General features: G+C 40.1%; 1 protein-coding gene across 3 annotated transcripts in view; it reads left to right on the plus strand.

The window, feature by feature from the left end:
• Positions 1-20,890, plus strand: part of IQCH (IQ motif containing H) — a 209,745-nt gene that overhangs the window by 122,849 nt on the left and 66,006 nt on the right. For 2 of the 3 annotated variants that reach the window (XM_049613798.1, XM_049613800.1), the window contains exons 13-15: positions 4,015-4,190; positions 10,693-10,965; positions 14,973-15,164. In XM_049613798.1, coding sequence (XP_049469755.1) covers positions 4,015-4,190; positions 10,693-10,965; positions 14,973-15,164 — 641 coding nt within the window. The remainder of the gene's footprint in view (positions 1-4,014; positions 4,191-10,692; positions 10,966-14,972; positions 15,165-20,890) is intronic. The other variant, XM_049613799.1, reaches the window with a different exon arrangement.

The raw sequence follows: 20,890 nt of genomic DNA on the forward strand, positions 1-20,890 counted from the left end.
ATAAAAGTGTTTATTTTTTTGCTTTTTTTTCCCCCCCTACAAGGAAAAAGTGTGGATTTCTAATCTACTTTGCAGGGCAATTACATGTTTTGTTTTAAAGAACAGATTTATAGTGGAGTCAACTTGAGTTAAAAAATGACATTTTTAATTAATTTAGTTGGGTAGCTTTTCTAAATTCTAAGGATTTCTCCCCTATAGCCTCAAATCTTCTTCATTTACTGAATCTGGCAGTGAATGAAGCCAACATTTTACATTTGTGTCAATACTGTCTATTCTATTATCTGGGGAATAAGTGGAAAGTGGTATCAGAAATGAAAAACATTGTTTTCATTATAAGACTAAGAGGGACGAGAAGATAGACTTTTAAAAGAAGCTTTTATTTAAATATATATCATCTTGTTATTAGAAGAAAGGAGATGCTCGTGGAGGGAATTTTTAGAAATATAAACCTCCAGTTGAAGATACATTTTTGTAAAAGTCAAGTTCTGATACTGGCTTGATCACTTCTAAATCAGACACCAACCTGGGCCAGGAGAGAAGAATACAAGAATGCCATGGCTTTGGTCAGTGCTATTCAAGGCTAGGGTTTAAGTGAGGCTTAAAGAATAAAGGTTGCCAAGGCTAAGCACTAATACTGAATGGGTTTAGGAGGTACTGGCCAAAAATTCAGGGTAAACAAAAACTAGGTTTTTATTAGTTACTAAATAAGAACTTCTGTGTTTTTGTGAAAATATAACTGCTTCGGCCCTTATTTAAGCAGAACAAGGAAGAATTTTAAATTATCAATGACCAACTTAGCTGGCTCCCTGGCATGACATACTTTACATGATTCATATATATTTCAGCATCATTATTATTTTATAAATGCCATTTGGTAACAAAAATACATCAGTACTAGAAATTTACAGTGTCCTAAAATAATAATAGTGTAATTGCTTTAATCTATTATGTAGGCACTAATATTGTTTTTCAGTATTACAAAAAAATTTTTTTTTAATGACTTGAGATTGATTTGTTAGTGCTGAGCTATTTCAACTAAAAACCTGACTGGGTGGAAACCACTGAACTGCAGCAGAGGGCAGACTTTGCTCTAATTTATTTGCATTAATTTTTTCTCTAGCTTTTTATATACCCTTCTATATATAGCACAAACCATCACCAAAGAATTTCTTTACAAAAGAGTCTCATTATTTGAAAGACTTGAAAGTATTAGGTTTCTATTTTAAATAACTCAATAATTCAGTCTATGCCTACCTGTGATGGAAAATTTTGCTAATATGAACACTTCTGAGATACTATGAACCAAATGCTTTTTTTTGGTACACTCTCATCATGATATAGCGATTCGATCCTAAACCCTCTTCAAGAGGAGTAATGGAAGTTTAGAAACAGTTGTTAGAGGGTAGAAAAAGTACCCGCTGGTGAAATTTAAAGAAAAAATGAAGAAACTAGGAAGATTAGTAATTTTATGTAAGAATAAATGATTATCTTTTTTTAAATTATTATTCCATTAATTCTTAGCAAAGTGTGTCCCGTTTTTGCTTCTTCAGGGGAAACAAAGAGATCTGATCAGGTTGGTAAGACCTGTCATTCAGATATTGGTTGTGAAGTCAGGGTATCAGGTGGAGACCCCAATGGCTAGTATTTTCAATTCCTAGAGGAGTTAAGCAAGAGAGTGGCTTTTATTGACTATTGACTAGCAACCAAAGCAATCTTTGTCTTCATATTAATTGCTTTCCAAAATTATCTGTCAATTAATTTTGAGCATTTGCAGATTCACAAACCATACTAATATCATATATTAGCGTTAGTGATACGTATTCTTTTGCCAGAAATACATAGGAAAGGTGAGATTAGCAATACGATTGGTTGTCATTTGTAATCTAGAAATTTCTTCCCAAGAAAAATTTAGTTTTTCAGCTACGGAATCTTTACGTTCATTGTTTGTTTTTGTCTTTCTTAAAAAATACTTTAAAAAGATACTAGTTTGGTTTTTAAAACCAAATAAAGAACACACCCAAAAGCCACAATGAGGTTAATTTAGATTGGTTTTGTACAGATCTTCACAGTGCAATTGGCTTTTTTTTTTTTTTTGCATTTTAGCATTTCTCTAAAGAAAAGATAAAACCACCACCAAAAAAGCAGATACAATGATTCCTTCAGAAGAAGAGCTGTGCCATGCCATTAGTTTAATAAGACACCAGTCCCTTCTTGAAAACACAAGATTGGGATATGATTTGATCATTCAGCAACTGAATACAAGTTATCTACTATTCCCTCAATTGATTTATTTTGGAGTTTATGTGGCAGTTGGGTTTCAAAATGAAAGAGGGACCCCACTTAAATATTTACATTTATGGCGTGCCTGCTCTGGGCTCAGCACTGGGCCAGGTCAGGGGACACTCCTCCACAGGGAAGATTTCTCCCACAGGCCGTTGTGTAAGATTTTCTACTTCCCAAATCTCTCCAGTCTTCCAAATCCCTTTGGTCAAGCCACAAGTATGTCTTGAGTGGCTTCTGTGTACTCCACTCGGTACCGAGGCTTGGGGGAATATAGGAAAGAGCATACACCTTGCCTTTAAAGAGTTTGGAGAGACAAGATCAATAGATTTGAAACAATAGGATGAAACCACAGAGGATACTACATCATGTTAAATCTCGAAGCATGGATTAAAGGAGCACAAGTGTGGAGGGCGGGGTGCAGAATCACTGCTGGCTTGCCCTGGTCAGAGTGGTCCGAGCGGCAGATTCGCACATGGCTACTGTTTGTTGAGTACCTACCATGTGCTGAATATGGCACCAGGTGCTTTATATATATTCTTTCATTTAATACTCTTCAAAACTCTATGCCCAGGTGATTCTATTCTCCATTTTAGAGATGAAGAAACCAATGCTTAGGAAGGATAAATGGTGTGCCCGGCATTCCTAGGCATCTGAGCTAGAATTTAATCACTCTGTGTTCTATATACTCTGCCAGACTTAACAGAGGAGTCTTAAAATCCCCTCAGAGCCCTACCTGACCAAAGAAACATTTTACAGCAGTCCCTCCCTTGAACTTCCCTTAGCACCTGGTCTGGGAGTTTCCCTGTGTCCACTGCTCTCCACCCCATGTTTGATGACTGTTTGCGCACACGAAATGGTTGCTCCTCACGGGCAGCCTCTCAGTGGCTTATTTCCCTCCATGTCCAGCCAAGTGCTCTGCCCCTACTGATCAGCCAGTTATTATATGAATGAATGAAGGACTCCATTGGCTGCTGATTTCCTGTCCCTGCTCCTTAAAATCTTAAACCCCTGCAGCCTGGAGTGGGTAATCTCATCTAACTATCCCATTTGGGTGGGATATTTAATTAGGATTTCTTTCTATGTACATAATAAGCACATCTTAAGAAGAAAAACAGTTAAATTAAGACAGTGTTTTCTTTAAACCAAGAATCACTAGATGTCCTATTTAAGTAATATACTCCTCTTTGGGAATGGAGCAGGGAAAAGGTTGGTTTCCTGAAATAATCATTGCCATGGTCATAATCAAACCATTTATTTGGACAGGACGTTCCCTGAATTGGCCCTGCCAAGTCCAGGCAGAATAAGAAATTGCAACTTCATCAGCTTTCTAAAGTTAATAGCTCTGTTTTATAATTTACTGAAGTTAATGGGATAAATTTTTAAAGCGGTATGCAATTCCCATTGATGTTAATGGTAGTTCTGGGGCTAAATCCCTATGTATTATTTGAAAGTGCACTTCCATGGTATCTCACAGCCCTCCTTCTGAAGGAATCGTGTCTATTTTTTTTTTTGGTGGCGGTGTTATCGGTTCTTTAGAGAAATGCTAAAAGGCAAAAAAAAAAAAAAAGCCAGTTAAATTGCGAAGATCCGTACAAAGCCAATCTAAATTAACTTCAATGTGGCTTTTGGATATGCTCTTTATTTTAAACTGTGCAACATCAATCCGATGCCGGAGTTCAGAATGTCATTTACCTTTACACCAGTAATTAACATTGTGCCTGTTGTTTCTAGATGCCAATGTGAGTGTCATCTACATCTGCTCCCATCAGATGAATGACGAGTTACTGCTATATTACAATAAAATCCTGAGTCTACAGGCAGCTGTCAAATCGGGGAACCTTGAGGACAGAAGTGACCTGCAGGACAGGTTCAAAATTATCACCCCTGAAGCTATAAACATCTTCCCTGTGAGTTTGTCTTCTAATTACTACGGCTTCAGGGATGCAGTAAAATTAAATTGGAAATTTTATAACTTGCAACGCTCTGGTACACATCAGTGAAATATTATTGCAAGTTTAACAGCTTTACTGATTAGACTACTAGTTGGACTGTAGGAAATAAATATCCCAGTTTAACTTTCAGACTTAGTTGAGCTACCCCTGCCCAGTTTCTCTACAGCTGAAACCTAATTGCAGTTATAGGTGATACCATCAAGTGGGTGAATTTATAACACCTACAGTTCCTTTGTCTTAATTTTGTGTGCAGACACCAAGGCAGAGACAGGCTGGGCCCACCCAAGGTCACCAAGCTAGTTAGGGACAGGAGCTCGACCAGGGCCCCTGTTCTCTGATTTCCACACTCTTATTCCTTGTTACTCCCTGGGCCCGTCTCCTGGAGGGAATCTGGCCTGATTTACCATATCACAGGGCTCAGAATGAACAAGGTTCAGATTTTGTAACTTGTACTGATTTTTAATGAATGGAATGAATTCTAGGTGGAGCTCCATCCCTACCCAAGAGTTTTTGGGAAATTCATGGAGCCACAAGGGCAGTGTTCTAGAATAAGGCAGTCCAAGAGATGGCTTGAAATGAATTTCTCCACGTTTTAACAAGAATTTAAACTATGTTAAACAACCAACGTTTTAAACACCTAATGGACTACACAATTCTGAGGAGGACTTTTTTTTTTTTTGTATAATTAAGGGTCTGAATTTGCAGGTAAAGATATAGCTGTCTCCACTCACAAGTGGGATGTGCCAAAGTCAATGCTCTATTTATCGGCAAAGAAACTGATGGCATGCTTTACTATTTATGTGTTGTTGCTACCCATTAACCCTTCAGATGCACCATGATTTGACCCCCTCCCTGCCCAAAAAAGGCCTGCTATGGCTGAGGAGGGTTGCCATAATATTTCATCAGGATTTACTCTCTTCTACCAAGATGAACATTTAATTTTTTCATAACTGGATACCTCAGTGTTCCCCCAAAAGCTCTTTGCCTAGCTCTGATTCATTGGCACTGCTTGGCTGTGGAAGAGGACAGCAAGGCAGGGGCAGGGTGAAGAGAAAAGACAGGGGACGAATCATTGCCACTTACCTATGCTATTAGGAACCCAATATCCTCCATCAGTGCAAGGATTGTTTGGTGCTTCCTAGCTAACCCCTGGCCTCGATAGCAGGGTCACTGTGGACATTAGAAAGCAGGGAAGACAAAACCATCATTAGTGTGTAGTTCATTTCCTGATTTTATCCAGCCAGAAACTGGAGCTAATGCCTGGTAGCTGCTGATAAGGAGTTCCTGTACATCTGAAATGTCCATGTACATCGAAGGGGCATGGACTAGGAAAGGAGCACTAGTTTGGGAGAAGGAAAGTGAGTGCACAACTAATATTTATCAAATGCTTAGCACACATTTTCTCATTTGGTCCTCAGAACACTGCAACATGACAGAAATGACCAATCTCTTTCTATGGCTGAGGAAACCAAGTCTCCTGTTCTTGTCAAAAGTTACTGGTGGGCTCAAAGTTTGAGCCAAAATGTGTCTGACCCCAGAACAGTATCAGGAACTGGAATGATTGCTTTGTTCCTGGATGACCCTGTGGCTTGGGCAGCTCCCTTTACCTTTCTGGTCCTCTGAGCTTCGTCCATACAATCAGGTGATGGCTAGGGCATTTCAAAGCCCTTCCCAGCTCTGCAATCCTGTTGTTACCTGAGACATATGCACTGCAGACCACTCTTCAGCTTCTAAGCAAGAGATAGGCAGTTGGCACTAACCGATGTGCTGAGTCACATTCATAGTGTGGGTTTGCATCTTTGTGGGTTTGCATCTAGAAAGAAGTAGGGAATATTTTAAGTACTTAATACTTCTCATAGTTTACATTTAAATTATTTGAGTAATTAATCACTGGTAGGCAATCAACTTTTTAAAATACAAAAAATTAAGCTCTCACTTTCAAATCAGTTCTTGCTCATGTTTAGTTATGGCTTTATTTCCTTTTAATGGGTTTGAGAGATTGGATCAGTGCTGATTTTCATCCAAATGGATGGCTTTGAGGAGATTTTTTAAAAGCGTGCCAAAAATCTGTTTGTACATCTCTCCAAGTTACTATACAATGCTTTAAGCTGTAATGGCAAAAAAAAGTGCTGTTGTAAAGTCATCATGTCTATTTTTGAACATTTTAATATTTATGAAGACATCCCAAACAACTACTTTTTGTCTCAGGTCAAAAAAAAAAAAAAAAATTAGTGGTGATCAGTTAAATGTGGCTATAACACTATGGAATTAGGAACATTTTATTTAAAAAAAAATTTTTTTTAACGTTTATTTATTTTTGAGACAGAGAGAGACGGAGCATGAACAGGGGAGGGGCAGAGAGAGAGGGAGACACAGAATCTGAAACAGGGTCCAGGCTCTGAGCTGTCAGCACAGAGCCCGACACGGGGCTCGAACCCATGAACTGTGAGATCATGACCCGAGCCAAAGTCGGACGCTTAACCGACCGAGCCACCCAGGCACCCCTGGAATCAGGAACATTTTAGATCTTTGTCATCTGTGTTCACCTCCTGCCTGGATCTGATGATACTGATTTATTCTGAATGGTCATCCAAGACCCGTGGTCAGTAATGTGCCCTGTGCCATCACTTGCTCATATTTAAATCTTTATTAAACACATATCGAACACAATACTATGGTACCATCTTGCCTGAAGAATAAGGCAGGCCCACAGATGACTGACTATAACAGAGTCAGGCCAAGTACTTGCCAAGAGAGATCAGCAAACCTAGAGGAGACAGAGATCCAGCTTGGCTGGAAGTGACCCGGTGCTCTAACGTTAGATTCTATGGCTCCATCTCCACCCCTCATCACACCTCATAAGTTCACCAGACCTTCACTACTCAGTCTATAGAATGGGAGAAGCTACGGCAGCTGGTAGCACGAAATTGTGCTAATACCCAGGTTTCAATCTTGCCTCTGCCCTTTACTAGCTGTGTGGCTTTGGGCAGATTACCCAAGCTTCGGTTTCCTCATCTCCAAAAGAGGGGCTGTTAATTGGTACAGTGTTCTATGGATCAAACAAGAGAATAATCTCAAAAGGCTTTGACCATGTGACCTTTACATCGTGAGCACTGCCACCTTGAAACACTCTTCTAGGTGCCCTATAAAGCCCACCATGTACATTACGATTCGTGTCCCTGGTTCCCCCAGATGTTTAATTTTTTTACATTTCCTCATCTGAATCATTTGTAGGGAAAGGAGAGGGGTGAGATAAACAAGGAGGAAAGAGGGTGATCAACCAGATGGGAAACACAAACTCAAGAGGTGGTACCAGCCATTGCCCAGTGGAACACTAGGTTTCCTAGAATTGCATTCTTTGAAATAGGTGTTGACAATAGATTTAGGGGCGCCTGGGTGGTTCAGTCGTTTAAGAGTCAGACTCTTGATTTCAGCTCAGGTCACAATCTAGCAGTTTGTGAGTTGGAGCCCTGAGTAGGGCTCTGTTCTGACAGCTCAGAGCCTGCTTGGGATTCTCTCTCACCCCCACCCCCCACCTTCCCTTCCCCCACTCACTTACACACATGCACACTCTCTCTCTCTCAAAATAAATAAACTTAAGAAAAAAGAAAATGGATTTAAATTATGGCAGAAAAAGCATATTGCACAGATCTAAGAGAATAGAACACTTGCTCTGGAAGAAGGGCCTAATAGTATAAATCATATAAGCCCTCTTCTCAGAGGAGCTCTGTTTTTTTTTTTTTTTTTTTCCTAATTGGGGGCAAAATATACATAACATAAATTTTACCATGTTGAATGGTAAAATGTTTATTTATTTCTGAGAGTGAGAGCACAAGTTGGGGAGGGGCAGAAAGAGAGAGGGGAACAGAGGATCTGAAGTGGGCTCCGTGCTCATAGCAGAGAGTCCAATGCAGGGCTTGAACTTGCAAACCATGAGATCATGACCTGAACCAAAGTTGGACACTTAACCAACTGAGCCACCCAGGCGCCCCTAAAATTTACCATTTTAATCATGTTAGGTGTGCAGTTCAGTGACTTCAAGTACATTCCCGTTGTTGTGCAACAATTGCATTATCCATTTGCAAAACTTTATCAACTTCTCAAGCAGCAATTCTGTACCCACTAAATAGTAAGCCCAGAAGAGCTCCGGTTTTAAAGGGAAAGTTAGGGGCACCTGGGTGGCTCTGTCGGTTAAACATCTGACTCTTGATTTCGGCTCAGGTCATGATCTCACAGTCATGGGATCGAGCTGCACATCGGACTCTGCACTGAACATGGAGTCAGCTTAGGATTCTCTCTTCCTCTCTCTCTTCCTCTCCCTCTCTCTCTCTCTCTCTCAAAATAAATAAATAGGTGCACCTGGGCGGCTCAGTCGGTTGGGCGTCTGACTTCAGCTCAGGTTATGATCTCGTGGTTGGTAGGTTCAGGCCCCACATCGGGCTCTGTGCACAGGGTGCAGAACCTGGAGCCTGCTTCAGATTCTGTCTCCCTCTCTTTCTGCCCTCCCCTGTTCACTGTATCTCTGTCTCTCTCTGTCTCAAAAATAAATAAACATTAAAAAAAATTTTTTTAAATAAACATTAAGAAAAATAATAAAGGAAAAGTTATTTGAGAGCTGGAAAGACTCTAGAGACTTCAGTCAATGCATCATTTGAATACGGGGACTGAGGTTCAGAAAGGTTGAGTTTTCTAAATCACCTTGCAAGTTATAAATTCAGGCAGGACTGAAACCCGGGGGCTCTCCCCACTCTCTCTCCCATAGTTATCAGTTACACTTTCTAAATAGTTTGTGAACCAGTGCCGCTAACATTCCCAGAGACATTTGCATTTGCTTAGCATTTCTCCACGTGTTGAGTAGATAATGTGGATGACAACTGGAGAAGTAGGTGCGAGTCTACAAAATCCCTTAACTCCCTTAAGACACTGGCACCTTGTATTATATAATTTGCATGGCATTTTAATGACTTTATTTTAATTACTACCATTTAATAACAACAATTACTACCATTTACTGAATATCAACTCAATGCCAGGTATTATAACAAGTGCTTTACATTCATGATCTCATTTTAACCTTAGAAAAAGCCAGCAAATGGGTATTTTTATTTCCACTGAACAGATGGAGAAACTTAGGCAGTGGGAGTATTAGTCACGTGCCTGAGTTCAGGTAGCTTGCAAGTGATAGAGCTAGATTCACAGCCAGAACTCCTAAGCCCCCAGCACTTTCTCACGTGCCATGATGCCCTCCTCTGTAGAGGAAGTGAACACAATCTGGGGTTCTCATATTCCATCCTTGGCTAATGTCTTTCCCGTGCCCATCCTCACCTGATAAAATCCTACTCATCCCTGAAAATTCACCTCAATCCTAACCTTTTACATAACAATAATACTAGCTAACATTCACTAAGTGCTTATTATGTCCAAGGCACTATTATAAGTGCTTTACATGCATTATCTCATTGAATCCTTACAGCATCCCTAGGAGATGGGTACTATTATTATACTCATTTTACAGATGAGGAAACTGAGGTCCAAGGAGAATGAGTAATCTGCCTTCTCAGCTGTCCCCATCAGCACATGGCCTCTGCTCCCTCCTCCATGCCTCACAGCCCTCTGTAACCCTTTATGGTCCTCCTCTGCCTCGTATTAGCTATCCATTGGCTGTGCTCATTTCTGTCCCCAATCCTTGAATGCTTTGGTACGTGCTGACCGTCTGGCTCTGTCCTCGACCCCTTTTAGACATGCCAAAATTATTTACTTAATTAAATGAGCAGTCACAGGTATTGCTGAGCTGGGTCTAAATAGTCAAAATTAAAACAAAAAGAGTTTTCCATTGGAAGATAAAATTTAAGTCTTGCTGAAATTTTCACATATCTTCCGTCCATGAATCCTCTCCAGAGTGTTGGCTAAGAAACACGATAAACATTATAAAAGTACCTATTTCCTAAAACGGACTTGGTGGCGGAACTTTGGAAAGAGACTATCAAGTGCCCTTTTCCTTCCGAGTCCTTTAAAGAGTTGCCAGATTAGAAGTCCTGTATAGTGAAGCATACATACTGTAAAGCTTTTCTCTTCACTTTTTGTATTGATTTTCCAGACGCTTTAGTGTTAAACCATGCCAGAAGTGTTGCAGAGATGAATCACTATTATCCAAAGGCCGCCAGCCTCTTTTCCTTCTGACAGAAGGATAATTCCACATGGATCAAATAAATACAGATGTGTAGTAATTAGTTCTATTCCCAGTGAGCCTATTTCCAACACACTAAAGATGTGAGCGATTATGGAGCCTCACCCCAACAGCTTTTATCAATTTAAACTGCTAAACAACAGGATAGGTCATAACCCAGCCTGCTATTAATAATGCATTTATTGTGTGCAACATTATAAATGAAGCATATGGACTAGAAAAAGAACACCTTTCAACAAGAATGATATGGTCTCCCCTTCCCCCCCCCAGAAGCATCATATGTGCCTGGCCACTTACCTGATGTACAGTCCCAAGGCGATCAAAAGAATAAAAAATCTCATCCAAGGAAAAGAGGCCTATATTGTCGGCGGGTTCCTCCACAGAGATGATTTGGCCGTGGCGGATATGTTAGGCATCCCCATCCTGGGTCCAGAGCCTGAACTGGCTCATCTCTACAGCAGCAAATCTGGAAGTAAACTGGTCTTTGACAGCGTCAATGTGCCAGTCCCTCCTGCAGTGTATGGCATCTATCGTCACCAGCAGGTATGTGGGTGGACGAGCGAGGCTCTGTTCAAATATTCCATACCTTCCTGACCTTGTGGGAGCTTCGGGTCTTCTGGAGCCAGCCCTAGACAATGAAGAATATGTGGAATGCTTAAGTTATTTGATGGGATCTGCTTTAGGCCTTCCTGTTTCAAAATATCTTCCTATTGGCCTTGCAGAAATTGCTGGGATTGTCAAGATATTTACTCATTTGGATGAAGCCATCGAAGGCCCTGTTGATATACGAATCTGCTACCAGTATTTACCGCCCTAACATGGATTAGTTAGCTCATCATCACGTTAGCTAGCCAGTCATTGAGCAGGACCCTTAAGAAATGTGAGAGTCAGTTTTGGTGAAAAAGGGCAGGTTTGGAAAACCCCAGCAAGTGAGCCCTTCTGCTGAGTCAGGCTGTAGAGGGCCTACAACAGAGGGCTACAGACATCCTTGGCTCTGTAAAACAATCCTGTAGCTCCACAGGAAGGGGCCATCAAGGGAGTAGGAGAAAAGTCCCAGAAAAAGGACAGGAAATGGGTCCGAGAAAAAACTATCTGCTTCTGCGTTTTTGCTTTGGGCCAGGTCTCTGGCTAGGCACTCCTCCAGCAGACCTCCTAACTATTTGGAGAACTCTAATATTAGTCACCAGAAATGATCTTTAAGTTAGCTCTGGCAGGTGTTCTCTCCCATTTAACTGCTATTTTTTTTCACAATAAGGAAAATAAAAAGACAAATGGCTGTTAACATTTCCCAACCTCTGTTTCAGTACGTCTCTTGACCATTACTCCCAGCCGGTCACAACTATCCCAGGCACCCACTTCTTGGGAAACTAAATAACTATGCACAATGAGGCAGTTTGTGAGGAACAGCATTTAGGGATCCTCCTTCCTTCAGTCACTTGATCATCACGTTCTGTACGTCATCGCTGCTGAGCCCCAAAGTCAAGCCTTTCAACAAATCATACTTCTCAGAGATTAGTTTGAAGGTATTGTTAGCTTATTAAGTTGCCCTAAAAGGTTTCAGTCTTGCTAGAGTGTTCTTGGGCAATACATGGGCTAAGGCTAAGGAAGGAAGTTGCTCTTAAACACAGCCAAATCTGGAAAAAGTACAGGCAGTTTTAATAAGAGTGAGAGAGAGACTCCCCTGAATTGGTGTGTCCCTTTCACTGTCATTAGTCTCCACTGGAATTTGAAGGTAACAAAGTGGATTGCTTGACTCTGCTTCCCAGAATACTCTGCTCAGAGACTGGATACAAGTGAAATGCACCTTAAGACTATATAATTTTACACGTGTACATTACATTAAACAGTCTTCAAAGCTTTAAAATGTATGTGCAGTACTTGTATTGAGTCTTGCGTTCATCTCCACTGACGAGAACTCAGGCAATCTTGGCTAGGAAACATTTTAGAACTTTATATGTTGATTGTGGAATGCAGTAGATTTTTCCAGATAGTGGCTGCCCTACCTAATCTATCTGTGTCAGCGATTTGAATTTGCAGATGGTGATGAATCAGTAACACTGACTTTTTACCGATGTACACCATAAACTTAAAGCCAGTGAAAGAAAGCTGTGATTATTTTAATTTAGGTGAATAAATGTTCCCGACTATCAGCTGGATTTTAGCAATACACATTTTTCCACTTCTGCTCTACACCAGTATAAAATGAATGGCAATTAAGAAATATATTACCTCTTTTGAAGAGATAGGCTCAAATAGAAAATTGATAAATGTTTGGAAATAGCATAAAGTCATCTGGTTTATGATGAAGTAATTTATCTGTTTATTTTTTAAATCTAGCACGAGCGCAGTGAGCATTTCCTGTTTTGATCCATAAAGTAACCATGCAAGTTCTCTTTCTGACACGTGCTCCATATAAAATATTGACAGCTTTGGTTAAATAATCAAAAATGGCAATGCTATTTTAAAGCACTGTTCAATTTTCACTTAAAGATAGCACATAATTCTTTCGAGTGGTGCAGTCTTTACAATACTATTGATCCTTTTCATTACTGTAGGGGATCCATCAACAGACACCCATTTATAGGATTCTCAGAAGCAACAAATAATAGGATTTGGAAGAAACAGATAATAATTCTGTTAGTAGTTGAAACCTCCAAATATACAATATATCCAAGCATACAATGGAAAAGGCTATACAGGCTAGCACGCTAAAAAACCGTGAACACCTTTCCTTGCTAGCAAAAGAATTTCATCAGATATTAACAACCAAAGACCATTTATACTTCTGTCAAGTGTGATCATGATGCAGCAAAGTATGATATAATATAGAATCTATCTTCTCAACACAACATTAGAGAAAGAAAGGATGTCACTCTGGAAGGCACATTACAAAACCTTCTAGGCTATGCTCGTAGCCATATGGTATGCAGACAAGAGTACTTGTCATTTAAACACCAAATTATCTACAGACACTACTTGATAATTAGGGAGCTAAGACAATTCCATTTCCACCCTAATCGAATACCCCATGGTTGCATGGGGCTTCCGGGGATCCCAAGTATGCCCATTTTGAGATCACTTCCATACTGCTGTGTAGTGTAACATCCCCAGGAAGACTTGCTGAAAAGACACAACACAGAGAACAGATTGTGTCTTTAATCAAAATAATTTTAATCTTCTTGCTCCAGACTTTAGCAGAATATGATCTTGAGCCCTTTCACACCCTTTGGTTAGAAAAACCAAAATTCAAAAATCCATTTGGTAAGCCAATCTCGTCCAAAGAGAAGACAATAAGAGTGTCACAGAGACCTCTCTATGGACAGAAGACCATAGTCAAGAGAGCTCAAGAGAGAGAATGCTTAGAACTGTTTTTGTTTCCTTCTGAGAAATACAGACCAGAACATCTGATGGGAAGACCAGACAAAAAGTCATTTTGTGATCTAATGGGTTATTTTTCTCCAAGGCTCTACTTCTACAGTATTACTTATAATCAGGCAATCTGGGCTATAGACTTCTGTCTGATTCAAATTTATTCCAAATGGCTTATTGACTGCAAGGAAAATTGCTTCTCTTGCTCCTCTTCTGACTTCTTTCTCTGCCTCACCCCCCTCCTCCACCTCTCTGCAGGCTGAAGTAGGCAGCATGGCGGAGAGGGAATGAGCTTAGGTGCTGGGGTCAGAGCATCCCAGGTGGAGTCCCTGCTCTGCCACTTAACACCATGTGATCATGGGCAAGTTATTTAAATTAACTGAATCTCGGTTATTCATATATAAAACGGAACTAATAATGGTGCCTGCTTCATTTTTGAGTATTACGTGAGAAAAATCATGTAAAGAACCTAGCCAAAGGCCTGGCTCCTACAAAGAGTTCAGTAATGCTAAATATTACTGTCATTGTGATATTAAAGCTTGAACTCCTATCCCTTCCCTTTCCATGGGACTGAGCCCTGTTCTCAAGAGAATACTGTCTCAAATAGAACATAGTTGTTTTATGAATGTTTTATCTCCTTGACCTGTCTTGTTCACATAATACATATGACATACTTGGCCAGTTGACTATCCAAACAAATGTATTTCGTGTATGTTAATGAGGGAAAAATTAAATGTTTATAGGTTACAACATTTAAAAACTCAGCAAAGCTCCAAACAGTTAAAGTTTTCAAGACTATAACTCTTTATGGTCTTGAAACTATAAAAAAAATCATTTGAAGAATCAGTAAGTAAACACATCATGCTCTAAAAAAGAAACAAAACAATACCAAGATTCAATTACAGATATTCAGAGATTCTTTCTTTTGCCTTCAAAAGACAGCAAAATGATAATTTCAGAATTTCTCGTAACTAAGACTATACTTTTAAACATGCCTTTCGTCCCTCCTGGCTAGTGGTTTCTTCACCTCATAGATACACCACTTAAAACTTCTAATCTGTCTTAATAATTAGAAGATAACCAAACGAACAGGTCATTTGAAGATACAACTAAGTTAATGCGATACGAAGGCATCTAGGAAGCTAGCGATATTAAATGTTGCTGTGTCTTGGGCCCCACAGATGATAGAACAGCTGAGTCAGCTGGTCATAGATCACCTGGAAATCCAACGCTGGCTCTTTAAAATGGACTATGAGTTTGGAGGAAATGGGACTGCGTTTTGTGACATTCCTTCCCACCTAAAGCACTACAAGTGGTTCCTACAGGAGAGCAGCAGATATGGCCACGAAGACTGGAGCAAGAAATGGGCACAAGTGAGTGTTCAATGGTGACATAAACCCACAGTGTCTGTGAACCGTTAGGAGATGAAGCAAAGGCTCAGCTGGGAGATGAAAGCACTTTCTTCTAGACTCAGCTGGGTCACCAATCAGCAGTGAGACCTCAGGCGAGTCCTTCTGACTTTCTTGGGCCTTCGTCCTTATGCACACAGTGACTGGGATGGATCAAGTTATTTTAATATTTTTTCTGACTTTTAAAAAAAATCTTCAAAAATTTAAGTAGAGTTAACACACAATGTCACACTAGCTTCAGTTGTGCAACACGGTGACTCAACAACTCTATATGTCACGTGGTGCTCACCACAGGTGGAGCTGCCATCTGTCACCACACAATGCTATGACAATACCATTGGCCGTATTCCCTATGCTGTCACTTTCATCCCAATGACTTATTCATTCCATATAACTGGCAGGCTATATGATTAGGTGATTTTAAACATGTCTTCTTTGGGCCCTAAGAGTCTTCAGTCATGTCTTCAAGTTGATTATGATAATCAGGGAGTCATTTTTTTTTTTTACCATATTCAAATAACATGACAAATCCCATCATTTGGTCTAAGTGGGTCTTGATCAGATGCTTCTAACAACTGTTGTTGTTAAGCTGGCTGTATTTTATTATGAGAGAGAAATTCTATTAGCGAACGGTTGTCACCTGGAAGCTGACATAGAAAAGCATTCTGTCAGCAGTTATATGGTTTAGAAGCCAATTCAAGGAAATTTATGTAACTGCTGGTCCCTATGAGATGTCGAGAAAATACTACATCCCAGCCAGAAAACCTCCCAGCCAAAACTAAATACTAGGTACGAAGCCTTAGCGTATGAGTGGACGTGTAGAGATTTTTCCATGTATACTGGTGGAAGGATGAATTGTACAACTTCTTAGTCTGTTCCAAACTTACTTAATAATTAAAGTCATTTTAATGGCTCAATATACAAATTCAACCCACCATTCTTTTTTGTTTTTTAATGTTTATTTATTTTTGAGAGAGACAGAGCACAAGTGGGGGAGAGGGTAGGAATCCAAAGCAGGCTCCAGGCTCCGAGCTGTCAGCACAGAGGCCAATGCAGGCCTCAGACTCACTAACCAAGAGATCATGACCTGCGCCGAAGTTCGACACTCAACTGACTGAGCCACCCAGGCACCCCTTCAATCCACCATTCTAAAAGCTGCCTCACCTTGCATCCAGGGGCCTAGTCTTGCCTGGTTTCTCTCTATATATATATATATTTTTAAGATTTATTTATTTTTGAGAGACAGTGCAAGTGGGAAAGGGGCAGAGAGGCGGGGAGGGGACTGAAAATCCGAAGCAGGCTCTGTGCTGACAGCAGCAAGCCTGATGCAGGGCCCAAACTCATAACCCTTGAGATCATGACCTGAGCCAAAGTCGGGTGCTCATCTGACTGAGCCACCCAGGTGCCCTTTGCCTGGCTTCTCTTAATTTCAAATCTCTGTTTTCACTGACCTACTGACAAAAGCATAATGAATGAGGAAAATTCGGGTACAAATTCCCTTAACCGATTCCTTCCCTGCTGAAGTACATAGCAGTGGGCTGGGCAGTGAGTTGCATCTGCTTTGAGCATCCCACTCCAGCAGTTTATGAATCAAGACACACAAGTGACGAAAAGGGAGGGGCACACAAGAGAGAACCACATTATTCTTGCAGAAGTGAAATGACGAATAAATCCAGAGAACAGTCAGAAGAGAGAGTTCCCTTTGACAAATGTTCCTGTTCTCCCCATGATCTATTCTGGGCTTTTCTTCTCCCTCCATCAGTGAATGGACTAAATGCAGTACCTGTCAGGGCCAGCTTTTTACATATTATTTAAAGGATACTAAAGTGAATTACTCTTCTAGAAAAAAAAAAATAAAACAAGGAAAATGTATTTAATTTTGAGGCCCATAGAGATTTCTCTTGTGTTCTCTTTAAACTGGATTTTATTTCCTATTGTATAGAATATTCTTTTTAAAGGCAAAGCTGCTGAGATTAAACCATGAAAATATGACTTTTTTATTAAAAAAATCAAAAATGTTAGTGTGCAAAGTATTTGCTGGTCTCGATATTTCAAACTAATAATTTTTAAAGAATTCCCTGATACTCGACTATGATAAATTTAAAATGTTTGACTTTAATTTTGAAAAAATAGTTAGAATAATGACATGTGGCCAAATTGCACTTAAAAGTCCGACTACACATTATTTAATTTCAATGATTTTAAACTACACCATTTAAAATTGTCACCAAATACATTCAGCGTTAGTGTTAATATTATTAAATGTGAAACTCTTGAATAATTAATTATCTAAATCATTTTTTTAACTTAACAAGGAAAAAATAAGTATTCAGCAGAAATCTTTTTGTATGGTGAGGAACTGTGCTTAGCCAGTATGTAGTCAGAAGCCAAAACTAAAAATAAAAAATAAAGCAGTTCGGGAAAACTTGTGTGTGTGTGTGTGTGTGTGTGTGTGTGTGTGTGTGTGTGTAGGAGACTATGGACCTCCTTTTGCCTTCAAAGTGAAATTGTATTCAGAGTGGAAGTGAATTGCAATCTTCACTGAGGGCGCTATTGAGAATTTAGGATTAGAATTATCCTTTGTTCCAGAAGACCATGGTAATGGTGCACGCTTAGACATCAAAGCGTTACTTTATGAGCACAGACATGTTTTAATGTCCTATTACAGTTTGTAGACCTGTTTCTTTTGATAATGAAGATGTTGTGTCATCAAGCCTCGCCTGGCACATACAAAACATATGCTGGCAGGTTATTAAAAATTTCAGCTTCTTGATGAAAGACTATCCTGCAGGCTAAGAGTCCAGAGAAAGACTCCATTCTGGGAGAATTATTAGAAATGAGAATATGACTGTAAGCACTAAATTATGTTAATACTTACAAATGCCATCATTTGCATAGCAGCTTATGACACGATACTGTGATTTTTCTCATTGGTATGTTGTAGGCAACAGATTAAAAACAGTGCTGTTTATGGGAGTTTGAACTGATTTGAGATTCTCTTGCATCTTATACAGATATTGGTTTTAGATGTAGGCATGATTCAGTGTGGACTCAAGGAGCTAATACAAAATTCGTCTTTTTTTTTTTCTACTTATCTAATTTAGAACCAGAGTTATTTGGTTGCAATTGAGGCTTGAAACAAAGACATGGAGTCAACAAATGCTGGAAAAAACTGTAGTCACATTACCAAAAAATAAGTGTAGACACGTAGGTGATTTGAGGGAAAGCACAACGTTACATGGTGGCCACGGTGGAAACAGAACACAAGTCTCATTTTTTTTCATGGTGGTTTGGTATCAACATCGCTTTCTTCATCCTATCGGTTAACAAAACCTCCTTCCCCCAACAGGTCCCGGTAAACTCACTCACTCAATGTTTGTCAAGGTTTAATGAATCCACATACTTGCACACACTCCAAACACCCCACTCCCCAGTTGGGGGCATCTCTTTTCACTTAGCGGGAATAAAGGCGTACACAAAGAAAGGCACACTTGTAGGGGAAAAAAGCCTTCCTGGCCACTCTCACCTAAGACAGTGTAGGGAGACCCAGGTAGACATCTGCTGTGGTACTGGTCCTTCTCGTGGCTTTGTCTTTCTTTCCTTTTTCAAGGGTAAATCTTCCCTCCCTCATTCCTGGGCTTGATAGCAAGTGATACTACTGGGGAGGCTGCTTTGCAAGAAAAGATCTTTATAGGACAGTTTCTCCGTGGAAAGAAAGAAGCCAGTTTACTTTTGGATTTCTCTGTGCAGCCCTTCTTTGGACCTCTGTTTCCCTGGAAGGACAGTACAGGGTGCTGAGGACTTTTACCACTTATAAGAGGAAGGGGGGAAAGGAAATTGAACTGGTTTTTGACTGCTACTACATAATATTGCCCGTTTAGCCCTATGCCAGAGCAGTTTTATGTTCACTTGTACTTTTGTGGACTTTGTTACATATCTGAAATTAATTTGGGGATCACCAAGGAAAACAATCTATATTTTAAAATATTAAAACTGGGGCGCCTGGGTGGTTCAGTCGGTTGAGCGTCCAACTTCAGCTCAGGTCACGATCTCGCGCTCCGTGGGTTCGAGCCCCGCGTCGGGCTCTGGGCTGACGGCTCAGAGCCTGGAGCCTGCTTCGGATTCTGTGTCTCCCTCTCTCTCTGCCCCTCCCCCGTTCATGCTCTGTCTCTCTCTGTCTCAAAAATAAATAAACGTTTAAAAAAAAATATTAAAACTACAAATTCAAGGCATCCACATCTAGAAAAAGTAGAATAAACCACAGTAGTTATTTTGCGTCCTTGTAGAACTAAGCAAACAAAATGACAGAGGAGAACCATCACCTACCTAGTCAGTGCCTTCGAACTCTGTGTCTAGGGGCACCTGGGTGGCTCAGTTGGTTAAGTGTTCGACTTGGGCTCAGGTTACGACCTCCCGGTTCGTGGGTTTGAGCCCCATGTCTGGCTCTGTGCTGACAGCTCAGAGCCTGGAGCCTGCTTCGGATTCTGTGTCTCCCTCTCTCTCTACCTCTCCCCCACTTGTGCTCTGTCTCTGTCTCTCAAAAATAAATTTAAAACACGTTAAAAAAAAAAAAAAAAAGAACTCTGTGTCTCTATGGTGAAGACATCCATCCACTAAGACCCTGTTGTGGCTGGGTCTTAGGAGCCGCTGTAGGATGGCTGAGCTTAGTGCTTATGTGGAATTTAGTAGGTATACTAGGTGATCCCAAAGAACCATTACCCTGCAACCACACAATTTTTTTAGAAAAGCTAAAAGATTAAAGAAATATTTAACCAAATAAGTACATAATCACTTTTCCCAGTTGTTTTCATTTTTGTGTATTAATTTTCAAGTGTGCTACATTTATTTCTTATAGCTACAATAAGAGCATATATGCTATTGAAACATCAGATCCTAAACATCCTCCGCGTTTACAGGTAGCAGTCACAACTGATGGCTGTATAATATTCCCTCATATTGATTTACTCTAATGTATTAAACCATTCAACTAAGTTGGAAATTTAGGCTATTTCCAACTTTTTTTTGATAGTAGTGGGAGGAGGGGAGGAAGAATGAGGAGGAAGTAAAGATTTGTTTTTATTTTTGGTTTTTATATACATTTCTTTTTATATACAATTTATATACAATTCTTCTGCTGAATTACTTCCATTTCCTTCAGAGAAAGACTCGGGAGTAGAATACTTCATGGCTCTTGTTACACACTGCCACATTACTTTCTAAGAAGGTCGTGCCAATTTCCAAGGCTACTAGCAGAGAATAAGTATACTAGTTGTGCCACAACCTTACCAGCACTGGATTATTATGAACTGTTTGCATTTCTTAGATGTCAAATGCATCTTCTAATTGCTCTTAGTTGGTTACTAGCAAGGGATACTTTTTTCACATCCTTAATTATTATTTGCCTTTTTTTAATATATGTTTTTTAAAGTTTATTTACTTGTTTTGAGAGAGACAGAGACAGAGACAGAGAGACAGAGAAAGAGAGACAGAGACAGGGACAGAGATTGAGAGCAGGGGAGCGGCAAAGAGAGAGGTAGACAGAGAATCCCAAGCAGGCTCCACACTGTCAGTGCAGAGCCCGATGCAGGGCTTGAACTCACGAACCGTGAGATCATGACCTGAGCCCAAATCAGGAGTCGGGCCCTTAAATGACTAAGCCACCCTGGAGCCCCTATTATTTGTCTTTTATA

The sequence above is a fragment of the Panthera uncia genome (genome assembly GCF_023721935.1).
Source record: "Panthera uncia isolate 11264 chromosome B3 unlocalized genomic scaffold, Puncia_PCG_1.0 HiC_scaffold_1, whole genome shotgun sequence".
Lineage (NCBI taxonomy): Eukaryota > Metazoa > Chordata > Mammalia > Carnivora > Felidae > Panthera > Panthera uncia.